Source organism: Cydia splendana, chromosome 12 (genome assembly GCF_910591565.1).
Source record: "Cydia splendana chromosome 12, ilCydSple1.2, whole genome shotgun sequence".
Lineage (NCBI taxonomy): Eukaryota > Metazoa > Arthropoda > Insecta > Lepidoptera > Tortricidae > Cydia > Cydia splendana.
Genome location: NC_085971.1, coordinates 14,964,607 through 14,982,934, shown reverse-complemented (window position 1 = coordinate 14,982,934; position 18,328 = coordinate 14,964,607). Strand labels below are relative to the sequence as shown.

Sequence of the window (18,328 nt, the reverse complement as noted above, 5' to 3'; positions counted from 1 at the left end):
AAGGGTTTTACAAAGTTATCTACAGTTAACTATAAGCAGTTCGATCTATGTGTTTCTTATTATAGCACTGAAATGCTACTGAATTTCCTATAGCGTGATTTTTCCATAAAAAACTAGATACAAAGGTACAGACAGGGATTGCCTGCCTCGTGTTACTGAACGGTCTCATTTACGTTCGCCCGTTTATATAACGCTCGACAAGTAATTCCTTATTTATTTATCAGCCTTTATAGTAATGTCAAATCAGAATTCAGGCTTAACATAAACTTCGATTTTGTTTTTCGATAGAAACTCATAAATCGATTAAATCTGAGGGCCTACCGCGAACGCGAAGTTGCCTCCCTGTCACACTTACGTGCGAATTTACAAGTGCGACAGAGAGGCAACACGTCGAACGTGGTTCGCGGTAGGCCCTCTGCTCTGTATGTTAGTTGTTACTTGTTAGTAGGTATATTACGCGTGACCCTTGGCAGAGAAGCAAAGTGTACGAAATTTTAACCTTAAATGATGACTGTTATTCGTTGTCAAATGCTTGCTCGATCCTATTTACCTGTGTAAAAATGGTTTATTTATCATTTGAATAGTAAGTTTTTGTTATTTAGCGTTCCAACTATAATCTCTAATAACTAGAGTTAGACCAAGAGAAGTCTGCACAGATTTTGATAGCCCACGCAGTGCAAGTGTTATAAACGTCAAACTTCTATTAAATAATGACGTGTACATAACAATTACACTACGTGGGCTGTCTAAATTGCTGCAGACTTTTCTTGGTCCAACTCTAGTAAACCGCCTAGTTAAAATGAAATATGTACGTAATTTAGAAATGCAATGTAACGCTTTTCTTAAAAAATATCCTGCGGGCGCAGCATGGTTCCATTTTTATCGCCTGTCACTATGCCCGTCAGTTTCGCACTTACATATACTTATTAGAACGGGACAGGCATGGTGACAAGCGATAATAATGCGACCGTGCTATCGCCGCTGGTCTCAGATTACTCAAAGACAATAAGTTTATAAAAAACCGGACAAGTGCGTGTCGGACTCGCCCACCGAGGGTTCCGTACTTTTTAGTATTTGTTATTATAGCGGCAACAGAAATACATCATCTGTGAAAATTTCAACTGCCTGATAGACGGACGGACAGCGGAGTCTTAGTAATAGGGTCCCGTTTTTACCCTTTGGGTACGGAACCCTAAAAAACATCAAACATACTACGTATCTAATGATATAACATGAATGCCAGTGCCAGAATAATCTGCGTGTTATTATTTATTATTATTCGCATTAAAAAAACAAAGGACAGTAGAAATTGAGAGAAGGTTAATATACTCACGTATTAATCAGAATGTTACGTCAAATTGCATTAGGGAGGAACCGTCTAGTGGGGCAGCTGGGGACAGGAGGCATAACAATATTCCCCAATTACATGAACATTGGCGTAGCTAGGCGTGGGCGAAGTGGGCCGTCGCCCACGGACTCGCGCCCCAAGGGGGGCCTCGCGCGATGCCCCTTCGGGCACAGTGAAAGAAAAGGGAATCGCAGATGCGACTTCGCCCACGACTAGATTAGTTCACGCTACGCCACTGTACATGACCGTGGCTGACAGTGTATTTTTTACAATCTTTGAATTAGGATTTACCAGTGACCAGTCTGAGGGTAAAATTTTCAACTGGCTATAAAACTGGCTGGTTCACAGTATATAAAAATGTCTGAAGTTACCCGAGTTATCCTACTTGACGATACCTAGGTATATTTTGTCCTAGCCGCGGATATCTGTCCACTTTCAAAGATAGTTTAAGTACCTTCTTTGAAATAGGGATTGTAAGTTTACATCTAAGGGCCATCACGCACTAGCGTTTTTTGAGCGTCGGCGTCTAGTCAGCACTATGGAAAATGGCGTCGCTGCGCAGTTGCGTCGAGCAGCAGCCATACCATAGGCCTCATATGCACGAGCGGTTTATCAACGCGCGTTAAAAAAGCGCTTGAATCTGTCCACATGCTAAATTCGATTTAATGGCTTAAAATCGAAAATCCAATAACGCTTGATAAAAAGCGCCACCGCCATCGTGTGAAAACGCTTCAAACGCTTTTTTAACGCACGTTAAAAATGAGTGCGAATGAGGCCTAAGAGTTGACGAGACGCCGACGCTCGGGAGACGCTAGTGTTTGGTGGCCCTAAAATATGTATATAATTACTTACAGTTTCGCAAATATTCATGTTGCAGCAATTTTCAATAGTGATCTCGCACTGGTCGGGCCGCGCCGTGAGCGGCGTCACGTTCTTGTTCACTATGATGCGCTTCTTTATTCTGGAACAATGCAATGGAAACGTCAACATAAGGCGCGTTTAAGATCTTACCACACATGAGATGCGAGTCGCAAAATCGGTAGATAAATCTGTCACAGCTCACACAATACGAACGCTTGAAAACAGAACAGTAGGCCAGGACTAGAATCGCGAAAATCGAAGTTCGCAAATTGCGGGCATCTTTCTCTGTGACTCTAATTACGCCTTCATTGGAGTAAAAGAGGAATACCTATCCCCGCAATCTATAGCCTTTAAATCTGTGCGTGCGGAATGCAATGAATAGAGAAGCATGGCGGAAAACACCAAAAAAGGCCGTACAACGACCTCAATGACCACGACTGCTCTGACAAGAGTATCCGACTAAGAAGAAGAAGAAGAAGATCCCCGCAATTTGCGAATTTCAGTTTTCGCGGTAAGCCCCTCAGTAGACGAACGTAACAATTTCTCGTAATATCTCACGGACCTTTTGCAATGTCAAAATTATAATCAGTAGGTACTCGTTATAGATGGTTTTTTGGACTAAGTATCTATAAGCACTAACTGAAATGCGACTGATGTTATCTTTTTTTTAGAAAAGATAGATTTATGCGCGAGCGTCGTATTTGTGTGCTACAGACTCTGGTAACAAGTAACACTAACAACGGATGAATGTATCAATCAAAACTGAACAGTAACTGACCTGATAGCCTGGACTCAGTTTGGTCGCTTGCGAGAAATTAGTCAATTCGGTCGCACGTCGTATTGGCAGCAACGCGCTTTACAGATCATAGTAGACCTTACCTCGTTGTAACACGGTTTAGGAATGGTCAGTTAACTGTATCGACGATGGTATAATATACGTGGTATCCACGCCTATGGCCCAAAAAAGTCTTGTGGGTTTGTGACAGATTTATATGATGCGTACTGCGACTCGTGGCTCGTTTAACCAATATCTAGGTTTACGCTAAATTGACAATGAAACAGGCAGTCGATAATCCATTTGATACACCCTTTTATTTTTAATCAGTTTGTGTATGATGTGAATTCTTAAAATATTACAGTAGGTAACTACCCAGTTAATTATGTAATTAATCTACGATTACATTATCAATGCCATGCGTACAAATCATTAACAACGCAATTTAATGCATCGTAGCCAATACATTTGGTATGTGTAAGTAGGTATAAGAAATATATGTAACCAGTATAATCTCTCCTCAACAATTTCCCAGACATAATTTAATTATTTTCGATGATGCATGCAAATAATGTAAAGAATAATTTTTAACGTGTCAATAATACACGTTTTGAGCTAGCATGAAAAATATTGGGGACATCTTACACAGATCGACCTAGCCCCAAACTAATCATAGCTTGTACTATGGGTACTAGGCGACGATATAAACATACATATATAGATAAATACATACTTTTATACTTACATAGAAAACTACCATGACTCAGGAACAAATATCTGTGTTCATCACACAAATAAATTACCGGGATTCGAACCCAGGACCATCGGCTTCGCAGTCAGAGTCAATCTATTTAAAGAAAATTGAAATTTACTGAAAACGCGGAATTTTATAATAATTCTAAGACCCTGTCGACATATTTTTTTCATATGTGAAGATACGTGTTTGTAACTAGGTAACTATTTAACATTTGCGTATGGAAATACTGCGATAAGATTTTCAAATACGCATGAGATACCCCGTATTTACCCTGACGTACGTAGTGACGTATTGGTTTTCGGAGGGCTCGAAATGCTATGCTTATACCCTGTGCTACACCAGATTTAAATTTGATTTAAGTACTCAATTAGCATAATGGGTTATACCGAGACTGATACGTCATGTCATACGCAAAATAACAGGTTTAAGAAGACATTTAAATTAAGCGGGTGTGTAAGTACATTAATAAGTTTACTTTATGCACTATTGTTGTGTTGAACACTTTTGTTTGTAAATTTGTATTCATTCTTAAACAATGTAACGCTTGGTATACGCCTTATTTATACCGAAGGTACCTGATAATAACAATAAGTACCTACCTTCTTACCGGCTTAAACCCTTAATATTTAATATTGCATAAAAAGCACGCTCAAGCCTTCTTGACGCTAGGGCTCATTTAGTCGGTGCGAGAACTCGCATGCGAGTTTCATTACATTGCGTTATTTGATCGGTCGGCTGAGTTGATGTAACCTCAATGGTCCGCAATGTACCTAAAATTGCATGCGAGTCGCGCGCCGTCTAAATGAGCCCTAAATTGTATTAATATTAATGATTCTGTATGTAATTGGAAAACATGACCCATACAGGATCAACAGAGGAGTTATTTTTGACCTATATAGCGTAATAAAGGGTCAAGTTAGCTTTACACTATAAATATAGGTACCTACTATTTAAAAAGGGATTTTTTCGTATATTAATTTAGTTATGTCTACCCACCCGATGTTATGGATGATATAGAAATTCCTTTACATAGATGAACACCCAGTGAAATTAGTAATAAATAGGTATTGTAGCACAGCCCTTAGCTTCCACACAGACGTGTAGACACACCCTCATACACACGTCTGTGAACCCCCTAATCTTCATACACTCACCATTCATCACATTCACTCAACCAATCACTCAATCACCTCGCGTGCGCCATGCTGGCAGTCCGATTCCGTTTGCCTATCGAGATGCAACGCACGCGACCTTACGACAATTTTCAGTGAGTGATCCCTTCTCTAGTTATTTTGTGTAAATCACAGGACCCCTTCTGACCATCCCCGGTTACACGTGGCGCCCAGCGCGAAATAGCAATTAGACGGGAATCGCGTTCAAAATGCCACCGAAAAAAGACATGGCCGCCGCCGATTCAAACACGGGAAACGGTGCGAAGGCAAAATCTACACCTTCGACCCCGATATTGGCGACATCGGAACCATCTTTTAATTTAACGATGCCACAAGAGTACCTAACCATTTTGTTGCAACAAATGCAACAATCGCACAACGAATTGTGTGAGAAGTTAGTGACGGCAACCCAAGCCACAACGTATCAACGCGACAGACACTTCGCCGGTTGCAAACTCAGCTTTAGCGGAGCTGAAGATTCGGTCGAAGACGCCTTAGAGGTTTTTGTCGATGGCATCCAAACATACAAAGATTGTGCTAAGATATCCGATGAAAATGCATTACGCGGACTGTCATTTTTATTCACCGGACTCGCGGCAACATGGTGGAATGGCGTTCGTAAAACCGTCAAAACGTGGAACGAAGCCATTACCGACCTACAACATGCATTTGGCAAGCGAAAGGCTCCATTCCTCATATTTCGAGAAATATTCCGCGAAGAACAAAGCGACGAGAAGACAGAGATTTTCATATGTAAAATCCGTGCATTGATAGCTCAGCTGCCATATTCGTTCGAAGAAAATATTCAAATTGACATTGTCTACGGTTTACTGAACCGACGGATACGGAAGCGAGTCCCCCGCGATGACGTGAAGTCGTTCAACGATTTGTTACGAAAAACTCGTTCAGCCGAAGATTCACTGGCCGAAGTGAACGAGAACGGAACGACCTCCGTGAATACGTCAAACGTCAACGCTGTCAATAGCCGAACTGTCAACCGAAATAGTGGAAATAACGACCGGAATTCTGAAAACAAAACCGCATCTTCTGATAATAGGCAAATAAAACAGAAAACCTTTACGCGACAAAATGCTACAAGTGAAAATAAAGTGCCGAACGACGCGAATTCCAACGCGAAACCAAAATCAACTCGTTTTTGCAATTATTGCAAGTTATTCGGACATAATAAAGATAATTGCAAATGGTTGCTCGCGAAACGCTCTGATACGACGGTTACTTCTACCGATAACAGTGACAATGCGAAAAGTGAAAAGACTGAAAAGTTTTCGTGTTACGGATGTGGAAATCCAGGCGTGGTACGCGCCAACTGCCCGCGATGTAAGCAAGACGCCGGCACTTCGGGAAGCAGCGGTGGTGTTGCATTCTGCGCACTCTCGACGGAAGACCCAACTACTACGACGGAGTCTACCACACGTCCTGTCAATACGCGCGCACGCGAGACAAACACACACATTCATACACTTACATTTACACCAAGTGATTACGACCTTTTACTGGGACAGCAACCCGACAGGCCGCGACCTATTCTTCCTATTACCGTCTGCGGACGCGAAGGTCGTGCAGTCGTTGACACGGGTGCGAAGAGGAGCGTTGCAGGTGAAAGTCTGTACAAATTAATGAAGAACTGCGGTGAGTCATTTACCCCTTCCACTTTGAATATTAAGTATGCTAAAGGACGTTCTGAAGTAGAAGATATACTCTCTGTAATCATTATTGTCACGTTAAAAGGAAAACCTATACCTATGAATTTTATAATTTTCCCCGAAGCTACCGATAATGAAACCTTGTTAGGCATGGATTTTATATCCAAATCAGGATTAAAGACTGATTTTGACAACCATACCTGGAGCTTCAGAGGTCAACCTGACATTCAGTATGAACTGCAATACGAAAATGAACCTGTAGCCATAGCCGCATGCAAACCTACTGAGATACCTCAGACACTTCGTGATAATGAAGGTGTTACACTCAATAACGAACAACGGGACAAGTTGTCCTCACTCCTTAACCGTCACCGAGATACTTTCAATCTAGGGGGAGAACCAACCACTTATGCTGTCCATCGTATTGAGTTGATCAATAAAAATATACAACCTATCTCCGTGCCACCTTACAGATTACCAGAGCCTAAGAAAGAAGCCCTGCGAGTGGAACTCGAGAAGATGCTGAAAGATGACATCATCGAAGAGTGCGAGTCTCCATGGTCTGCCCCTGTGGTACTAGTCCCGAAGAAAGACAACACTATAAGAGTTTGCATCGACTACAGAAAATTAAATGCAGTGACCAAGCCCGATCGATACCCATTGCCAAGAGTGGATGATATTCTACACGGAACTGGCAAGTTCAAATACATATCTGCCTTAGACCTTCGCTCTGGATATTGGCAAGTACCAGTCGCAATGGAAGATCGTGATAAAACCTCATTTGTAACACCACTAGGTATGTACCGCTTTAAGCGAATGCCTATGGGACTGCGAAACTCTGGATCCACATTCCAAAGATTAATGGATAGATTTCGTTCCAACCTTCCCAATGTAACAATACTGGCCTATCTCGATGACGTACTGATCCTCTCAGATAGTTTTGAGAAGCACCTCCAAGACATGGAAGCTGTATTTGAGAGACTCAAACTTTTCAAGCTGCGAGTGAACAGAGAAAAGAGCACCTTTACCTGTGAATCAGTGAAGTACCTCGGACACATCCTGTCAGTCGATGGAATCCAACCTGACATCGAGAAGACTAAGGCCATTAGTGAGATGAAGGAACCACATAATGATAAACATCTGAAGACCTTCATCCAGACTTGCTCCTGGTTCCGGAAATTCATACCCGACTTCGCCAAGATAGCAAGACCACTAACAATGTTACTTAAAAAGAACCAAAGCTGGATCTGGGGAGAAGATCAAGTGAAGGCATTCAAAGAGTTGAAGAAACGCCTCACATCTGCACCAATTTTACGGCAGGTTGACTATACCTTGCCTTTTATTCTAAAAGTTGATGCGAGTGGATACGCCTTAGGAGCCGTACTGCTTCAAGGCGAAGGCTATGACGAGCGACCCGTAGAATATGCGAGCAGACTACTCACGAGCGCCGAACGGAACTACTCGACCACAGAGCGTGAAGCTCTTGCTGCCATTTGGGCCCTTGACAAGTTCCGTGGGTATATCGAAGGCTCTGAAGTCACCCTCGTCACTGATCACCAACCGCTGAGATGGATCCTGACTCTAAAGACACCTACAGGACGTCTCGCACGATGGGCCCTGAAGATACAGGCCTACAATTTGAAAATTGAATATCAACCCGGAAATAAGAATGTTGTTGCCGACACCTTGAGCAGACCTGTGTGTGATGATACCACTAAGGATTCCTGTAACCTGTGCACCGTCATAGTAGATATGCCACACGTGTCACCTACTGACCTACGGAACGCTCAAGCAGAAGATCCAGAAATTTGGAAGATTGCCAAAGACTTCGAAAACAACAACATAGAAGCGGCTACACGCTGGACTGAGCGCGGTTATTACATGTCACAGGGAGTGCTATACCACTTTAACCCTGACGTCGAGAGCGACGATCCGCAGCTTGTCATACCACAGTCCATGAGGAAGGAGATTTTAAAGGAACTACATGATGCTCCTACGGCTGGACATAACGGAGTTGAAAGGACATACCAACGAGTGAGCCAAAGGTATTATTTCCCTGGTATGAAGAGATATATAACAGAGTATATACGAGATTGTAATGAGTGTCAGCGTTACAAACCATCTAACTTGAAACCTGCAGGCTTATTGCAGACGCCTGTACCAGCTCAGAGATTTGAGGTACTAGCAATAGACCTATTCGGACCTTTACCTACTGGAAAGAATGATGAACGATGGATTTTTATTATAGAGGATACTGCGACTAAGTGGGTCGAGCTCTTCCCATTAGTTACAGCAACAGCAGAAGTTTGCGCCAAAACCCTGGTTGAAGAAGTTTTTCTCAGATATGGATTTCCCAGGAGAGTAATATCTGACAATGGCGTACAGTTTGTGTCCCAAGTCATGCAGAAAGTCATGCACACCCTAGGAGTAGAGCAGAACTTAACGCCTCTTTACCATCCAGAAGCAAACCCAGTAGAGAGGAAAAATAGAGACCTCAAGAGCCAACTCGCCATCATAGTTGAAGGGAACCATACTAACTGGCCGAGCGCCTTACCTGCTATACGCTTCGCCATGAATAGCGCTGTCACCCAAAGCACCGCGAAATCGCCTGCTTACCTCGCCTTCGGGAGAGAGATGCGATCACCGGTAGAGAATAGACACGACCTGCGGGCAGTTATCCAAGCAGAGAACTTTATACCTCAGATAACACCCTATCTGTTGAGACTCAGCGATAATCTCGCCCGAGCTCAAGAACATAACCTTCAACAACAGGAACGCAGGAAGATCTATGCAGATCAGAAGCGTAGACCCCATGAAAATTATAACATTGGGGATAAGGTCCTTTTGAAAACACACGTCCTAAGTAACCAAACAAAGGGCATAACTAGCAAATTTGCGCCCCGACGTGACGGACCGTACATCATATCGAAGATAGTCAGCCCGACTACTTATATGTTAACAAACAATAGTGAAACTGTTGGTAAATACCACGTGTCAGACTTGACTACATACCATCAGAAGAGTGGTGATGAACCTGCAGAACCTATCATGCCACAAAGGAAGAGAGGTAGACCGCCGAAGCGAACACCTGCTACCCCTACTCCACCTGCAGCTGGTGAGGAAAAAAGAGGAAGACCACGCAAGAAGCAACCTGTGTGTCGGCCCATGGGCGAGGACGTCCCCATGGCCCGAAGGGGGAGCCTGTAGCACAGCCCTTAGCTTCCACACAGACGTGTAGACACACCCTCATACACACGTCTGTGAACCCCCTAATCTTCATACACTCACCATTCATCACATTCACTCAACCAATCACTCAATCACCTCGCGTGCGCCATGCTGGCAGTCCGATTCCGTTTGCCTATCGAGATGCAACGCACGCGACCTTACGACAATTTTCAGTGAGTGATCCCTTCTCTAGTTATTTTGTGTAAATCACAGGACCCCTTCTGACCATCCCCGGTTACAGTATGTAATATCAAGACATATTTAAATTCCAGTCAATTTCGAACTAAACGTAAACAAATTAGTTGGCAGTCAGGATTAAAAGTATTTTTGCAATTATTGGGCCGTTCAGATATGAAGGGAGAATCAAAATAACACAATTCTTGTAAATATACCTGCATACTTGAACGGTTCAGTAATTGAAAAATTCTCTACGATTAAGTATGCAAATTTTTTCATAATGTTTTTAACATGACTACTTGTTATCAATTATCATGCTTGCCACGCTTTGCTGAGCGGATATTCCCATCGCTCGAGAACATCGCCTCAAGAGATCCAGTAAAAGTTTGACTTCGATACCAGTAACAAGTATTAATTATCAAGTATCAAACTTACAGGTTCGCCTGAGGCGGTGCGCTCTGCAAGCGTAAATAACCCTAGATATTTAATTGAACTGCAAACGGATGCACCCATTAGTTGAACACACAAACGATCACAAAATGAAGGGCGTTTAAAAAAAAACAATACCTATGGACTCGTTTGTGCCTCCAAATTATCGTACCCGTTAAAAGAACGGAAGTAGCTTGGCCCGCTGCTCCAAAGGCACCTGAATGGTAGACAATTTTATGAAGGCAATACCACTTTTACTAAATGTTTCATAACAGTAGCAAAGTTCAGTGAACCTATCGAGTATTGAGGTAATATATTGCGGTTATTGTTTTTACACATGAACTGACGGAGCCTTGGAGAATACCTTGAGGAGTACTTATTGTAAATTGCGTGAAATTTTTGTAGTTTCTATCGTTATTACAATACAGGTAGATGCTTTACTTGACAGGTAAATTCACGAAAACTGGTCGCAACTGTACTAAACGAAAAGGCATTTTTAACCATAATTAGGTATACTGTCAGTGCGCTCCTGTCATAAATTCATAATCAATCTTTTCTATTAGGTATATTTTCTACTGTTCTGTTCTGTGTTTTTGTCTTGGAAAACTTGGGTCGACGCCGACGAAAACTCACATTTTTAGTAGAAGGTTCAATAAGCGCGAAAATTGTTTTTAATTTAAGGAGATTAGGTATGTATTTCCTAGGTCAAAGTGAATTATAATTTTTCGTTGCTTACTAATATTTTACATATGTATATCAGTAAGTAGGTATGCTTTACATAACAGTTAAAAAGTTGCATTCTGTTATTAGCCATTCCGTGAATTTACCTGTAAGGATCACTAAATATGTACAACTACCCTACAAAAACAAAAGCAGTGTTAAAGGTCTACTTTGAAAACCGTGCAAAATTATTCCATCCTTACCTCGGCCGCTTCTTCAAGTGCAGGATCTTCGTTACCAGCACCGCGCAGACCAGACACAGGAGGCCGCATAGGATCCCCAGCACCATGAGGATGGGGTCTCGTACTGAATCCCAGCCGTCGTTGCAGGGGATAGTCACGAATTCATCGCTGACTTCTAACGCGGATAGCTTTGTTGTCTTGTCTTTGGTGCAACTGAAAAATTTTGGCTTTAGTTAGGTTTCTTTATTTTTCCTATATATTGGTAGTATGGTACCTAAATACTTAGTTACGCGTACTTTCTTTGCGTTCAAATTCATCAAATAATAATTTATCATATTCCCAAGGTGCATTGTGGTAACTTCAAAAGTTACGTAAGTTACAAAACTACTAATAGAACCACTTTCTATTGTAGCAACAGTACGCAAGATGCCTTAGTAAGTGTTGCAGTACCTAGCGTAAATGTTGTTGTAAATATTTGCGATTTTAAAAATTACTCCGCTTTCGAAATTAACCCAATGCACCTTATTTATTTTGAAAACTGCAGAGACAACTGACGCCTTGTCCACATTTCTGATAGGTGTGTACTAGATAGTATGTATGTATAAGTTATCAAGTGAACTCACTTGCAAGGCTCATTAACAGTAACCACATGTGGAGTATCAACGGTCTTTTCGCATCGGTAGCCAGTGTGGTCTCCAATACACGTGCAGACTGGCGAGTTGATCTCTACAGAACAGATGCCGTTATTCAGGCAGAAACCTTCGCACATGTCCACCTCGCAACGCGCTCCTGTGTAGCCTTTTTGACACCTGCAATACAAGATTATATGAAATAAAATTGTGCTAATTTATTTGAAGTGAAGCTAATGATTTACTCGCATGAACCAGTCGTACACAAAACGTACTGAGCTACTTTAGATAATTTCAATTACGAGCCATTCATATACATGCACATTCGCGGTAAACAAGACTAGATGAACAAATAATAGTAGAAACTAAATATTACCTGCAAGTGGGTTCCTCATTATTAGCGTCGAACGTGCATTCGCCTCGGAGACAGAAGTTCTGACATACGGAGGTCTCGCATCGATCACCGATGTAACCAGGAGAGCACGTACACGCATCTTGTCCCTCGATCTTGCGGCCGTGCAAGCAGAACAACCCCTTGTCCAGCGGCACGGCAAACGAGTTATCGATAGCCGACGTATTCTGCGACAGACGAAGTAAATTGCTACATTCAGGAACTCCAGCAGCCTGATCCGATATTAAGTAGTTAGCGACAATTCCAAAGGGCGTGGTCTTGAAATCAATCAAATCCTCCGGTTCCGCGTTCTGCCGAGCATTCTTTGGCAATTTCCAAACTTTCCTAAAGCCCCAGTCTACCCAATACAGACTGTCATTAGAGACGGTTAACGCATTCGGCTGATGTTCCGTGCCGCTGTGTAAAGTCCGTCTGCTGTCCGGAGTACCATCCAAATCGGAGCTCTCGATCGAATAGTGGATGCCTTCTTTGTCATCAGCCCAGTAAAGTTTCTGCGTCTGTTGATCCACAAATATGCTGGTTGGCAAATGAATGTTTGTAGATATAATAGTTTTTCTCTCGGATCCATCAAAACGAGCTCGCTCGATGGACGCTCCAGATGCTACGTTAGTGTTGGTCCAGTATATGTAGCCTCTACAACTGTCTACTGCTATAGCCCTTGGGAGTTGGTCACCTAGGTTGATTAGGAGGTTTCCGTAGTCGCTATTTTTGGATCCCGGTTTCAGATCGATCCAGTAAATGCTTCTCTTTTGGAAATCGGTCCAGAAAAGAAGGCTCTGCACTGGATCGAAAGCGAGGCCCTGGATGTTTTCGGTCGGGCCCTTTCGGACGAGGGGCTGATATTTCTTGGTGGCCAGGTTATAGCTGAAGATGGAGGCGTTGTCGTTCTGTTTGTCGACGAAGAGCAGCATGTTGTGAACGGCATCGTAGGCCAGGGCGGTGAGGTCCCGCAGCCGGCCGCTTTCAGACCCGGTTTTGTTGGAGCCTGTGTAGAACTCGAGTTGGTCTCCAGATGTGACAGCGATGTCTGTAACAAAGAGACGATGAATTAGTCGAAGTCTAAACTATTTTTCAGATAGATAGATCCATGAACCATGATCCCTGCAAGATCATGTTTTGGTTTAAAAGAAGTCGTGTATAGGTATATTAAAATGCATTATGATCAATTGATCATGTACATAATGGCGATGGCTGTCTTTGACACATAAAAAGTAGGCATAAGCCTCGCCAAAGTAAATATTCTCACTTGAAAGATAATGTGAAACGTGATTTGCATTTTACAATGCTTGAATTGCTCTACAGAATAGGTGCTTGACATGAAAACAGGTATATTAAAGAAACCATAAGTGTAAAGAGTCTTTGAATGTAATTGCCAAAGTGCTTCTGTCCAACTTATTGCCGTAAGTATTTTTTTAATTATGCTACAGGTAAATTAATAAAATATATTCTCTTCGGGTATGTATAGCATACCTAAATGAATAATACGCGCCCCCATCGTACTACTATCATTCAAATACCATTATTTCAAACATTAACTTTGCCTGACAGTGAACATTAGAGACAAGCAAATTAGAGTAACTACATCTAATCTACATAATAAAGTTATGTAGACAATGTGTTAAAAGTGCCTTTTACACGTCATTATGTTCATAGAAATTTGATATTTATGATGGCCCTTCCACATTCTGTCACTGCAAAATCTGCACAGAGTTAGCTTAATTTTCGTTTTTCAATTCAGAACCTAATACGGATGCTGGATGCGTGTGGCGCAAGACCGGTCATTGTGGTACTCTTTGGGGGAGGCCTACGTTCAGCAGTGGACGTCCTCTGGCTGATATGGTGATGATGATGATTCAGAACTTAATGACATAATTGTAAACGTAATAGATAACTCTCGAGTTCGAGTAAAAAACGCTAGTGCCAATATTTTCAGATGTTTGGCGGCGCGGCGGCCGCGTCCCGTGACCGCGACAAGGTGAATGCAGAGTTTAGTCACATCTTACGTAACTATCAAAACGTCACTTATCTTGTTTAATTGTGTTCAGATTAAGTGAAAGAAATATTTTGATTATTCTATAGTTCAATCGCTATCAAATATACGGTCAGTTGTACCTTTCGTACTTTGTCAAAGTGACTTACCTATATGATGAGATCTCTAGACGAGGTTTTCGTATCTATTGTCATTGTGACAAGGTTCATGTGACTGCTACACGGACTGCTACATAATGAAGGGCATTAAAATAAGAGTGTAGGTTTATGAAACGAATGAACGAACAAAACAGTTTATTTTTACGCTGGTCGTAATTTGCGGCTTCAGAACGCATCGTAACGGGTATATTGATATGTGTATAGATAAAATATAATACAAGTACACGTATTATACTATTATTATTTCTGTTTCCACACAATTTTCAAGGTCTCCTCTCCTGATATGAAAAATAATAAAAAAACGGATTGCCCTAGGAAACGAACTTATACAGGTCGCTCAAAAATACCTGGAACCTACTCTAGAGTCTAGGCCCTAGAGTCCCTAGACCATAAAATCGTGTTCAAATCTCCCGCTACTAATTTACAAAAGTAGGTGAAAAGCGTCTATTTTTATACGAAACAGCTAAAAAGATAATCACTAAGGTTAAGATCGTTTTTCTCTAAAAATAAAACGTTCAACAAGAAGCTATGCAAGCGCGGTCGAGGAGACTGTTATTATGAGACTTGTTGGAAAACACCCAATTGAAACCAGCATTAGGTGGAATTTACGTTCACGAACACAATGGGACGGAGGCATTGTGAACTCTACTGCATGGTAACACGGTTCAATGTTATGTGTGTTTGTTTGTTGTTATGGTAGCAACTATCGATTACACGTCGTGGTTTAACAATTTGGAAGAGCTCAGAGGCCTACCAGTTAGCAAATTGTGGGCATCTTACTCTGTCACTGTAATCACGTCTTAATTTGGAGTAAAAGAGAAAGATGCCCGCAATTTGCGAACTTCGGTGTTCGAGGTAGCCCCTCTGCACCTACGGTCGTCCACACACTTTACTGACAAATTGTAAACATTATTTGCAAGGGCGTCAGGTCCACAAATGGTCAGTAAAGAATGTCACTGTTAGTATTAGTACCACGTTATTCAATTATCAAAACATGCCGCATATCATTTATCTGTGACACATACGGATATTGGGCCTAATTAGAACCGATAGATAGATTAAATTAACAAATATGGGGTTTTATACAGAAAATGCGGAACCAGGATAAGGAACCGACCGGATGTCACTCATGTGATCATGTCACCAAAACGAATGAATGAAAAACAATCAGGTAGTAACCTTCGTAGCGGTTATTGACTGTTCATATCATAACTAGTCAGAATAGTATTCTGAACATAGGTTAGAGACTAGGAGGTAATTACAAGTTGTTGTCACCGATGACTTAGTAATCGTAGACTTACTGTGAAATATGTATAATAAATAAGTGGTCAATATAAACATTGTATGATATTTGATACCAGGTGAAAGTGCGAGTGCTCTCTCTTAAGTCCTAACTGCATTTACTCTAATTACATAAGTTTTTGGCAAAAAATTCGTTTTTGGTACAAGCTTTTATCGCTGACTGTACTTTTCTTACGAGAGACAACTAATACTCATTGAGACAATTCTAAAAACCCCTAACACAATTAGGTTGCGTTGTTTCATCACAGAGTTCCTATGGCCACCTCCTGTCTCCATCATCAGATCAGCTCCATGGTACCATAATATTGCATTGTCATCCGATTTATACATGCATGCAAAATTTCAGCTCAATCGGAAACCGGGAAGTGGATCAAATTTAACTTGCAAGATTTGATTACAGACAGAGAACGGGACAGGTGAAACTAAATAAAAGCTTGTAAAAACCGCAATCATTCTGCACTAACCTGCATTGTTTATAAAGAAGTTAAAGTACGTTTTTATATTATTGACAGCTCCCTCATTCCTGAGGATGATAATGGTAATGCGAATAAGTTTATAATAAAATAACATTACCTGGTCAAAGATATTCAAATGAAACATGCAGCCTCATTCCCCAAACAAATTGCAAAATGTTAGTATTCATTCGGATAGAATTGGACAGGGAACTTGGATAGGGCCAAGACGTGAAAACGCATAAACATATGTTATGTGTAGTTATATAACACATATAATGTGTTAATTATGCTGTTACAATGTTAACAGTTGCTTGCGCCTGGCAACGTTATTATGTAGTCTAATCAGTAAAAGCTGTTATGTAAGACGCTAAATGCAAGTGCTTGATAAAAGTTATCATTGAAGGCCGTTGTTTTGTTTTACTTGTTACAGTTGTCAGCATGAGGTGCTTCAGAAATAGAATAGATATAAAATGTTAATAGTTCTATATCACTACACCTTATAACAAAGTAACCCCGCCGCGTCTCTCTGTTTGTGTTTGTTCGCGATAAACTATTAACTATTGAACTGTTTTTCATGCGGTTTTCACCTAAGAGCGATTCTTGAGGAAGATTTAGACCAATATACATACACCAATAAAAAAACCTACGATATCGGTAAAAAGCGGTTTATACGTATTTCGCTGATTTGTATTCAATTATCAACCACTGTCGATATTATCGATCAATCGTGACACAAATCCTTGATAATAAACTTGACTAGGAAGTGAAGTACTTACTTATAGTATTTACCTACACACGCCATAATGTAGCTAAGCTATTTATATCGCGAATTTATTTTATTATCTTTATTTACCGACGTTACACGACTAGTGAAAACCGTGTCTAAACGTCGGTAAATAAAGGTAATAAAATAAATTCGCGATAGACCCGTCTATAACTGTGTTCAAAATGCGAAAATTTTAAATATTGTAATTAAAATTTAGCTACCTTTATGCGACTCATCCGAATTTTCGAATTCGAAAAATGCGAAAATTCGAATACATAATACCGTTTAATGGGGTTGGCCGGTGGCAGTTTTTAGCAGATGGCGCCATCATAGCTTGCCCCGTCAATCCCTAGAATTGTGTCAATTTTTTGTTTTTTTAATACCCTGGATGCCAGCTCTTTAAGCCAAATCTCATAGAAAAAGGGGCAAGCTATGATGGCGCCATCTAGGCAAACCTTTGACAGTTGCCAACCCCATTTGATTGTGGTGGTTTTCTAATACCAGACCCTCTAGCACAACTTAAACTTTTTGCAGTCACGGACCATTTTCACAATTTAAATAAACAATTCCAAGGTGCCCCGATCAAAGTAAGGTATTTTAGGAAAATAATAAAAACCCGAATTTATATTGTAAAATTTACTTGTTTATAAGTTTTATTACACGCCAAGTTTAACACAAGATTTCCTAATAAGTAAGTATATTTACACCTACTGCGGAGTGCGGACCCCTGATAAACATGCTACGGACCCCTAAGCGGTCCGTGGACCCCACTTTAAGAAACCCTGCTCTAGCATGACTTGCGTTCTCGCTTGCGAGTTGCGACTCAATATATATATATGTGCCCTATATAAGTACCGTTGCGGCTGGGTGGAGTCCCCTGCCTGTCACTGTGGTGCCGAGGAACAGAGTATCGGACATATTTTCCAAGAGTGCCCATCTACTCGATATACTGGAGGCCCCCCGGAAGACCTGATTAAACTGAACGACGAAGCTATCAAGTGGATTAATTCTCTGGAGTTAGATTTATGATTTCTCTGTAGGTATCTGTAAATATAATATAATGCCATACGATTAAATAAAATGTATATATGGAGTCGAATGCAGGAACATGTTACTTTGTCGTCAAGTAAGTGGGTATATAAGTAAGTACTAAGTGACGACTTTCAAGCCAAAGGGCAGTCTCAAGGCTTGACGGACACGGACTAAGATTTATGTGTGAGATAATGGACACGAGTGACACTAACGGCCATAAATAAGAACGGCAGCTGCAAGGACACGGTCTGTTTGGAAAACAAGTATAGTT

At 41.2% G+C, this 18,328-nt stretch overlaps 1 protein-coding gene across 2 annotated transcripts in view; it reads right to left on the bottom strand.

The window, feature by feature from the left end:
* Positions 1 to 18,328, bottom strand: part of LOC134795667 (protein cueball) — a 39,090-nt gene that overhangs the window by 4,365 nt on the left and 16,397 nt on the right. Inside the window, exons 2-6 of one of the 2 annotated variants that reach the window (XR_010144833.1) lie at positions 12,319 to 13,381; positions 11,937 to 12,122; positions 11,335 to 11,526; positions 10,550 to 10,628; positions 2,201 to 2,309 (exon numbers count right to left, since the gene is read on the bottom strand). Coding sequence is in view for 1 of the 2 variants with exons in the window: in XM_063767584.1 (XP_063623654.1) it covers positions 2,201 to 2,309; positions 11,335 to 11,526; positions 11,937 to 12,122; positions 12,319 to 13,381 (1,550 nt within the window). In the remaining variant the exon portion in view is untranslated. The remainder of the gene's footprint in view (positions 1 to 2,200; positions 2,310 to 10,549; positions 10,629 to 11,334; positions 11,527 to 11,936; positions 12,123 to 12,318; positions 13,382 to 18,328) is intronic. The other variant, XM_063767584.1, reaches the window with a different exon arrangement.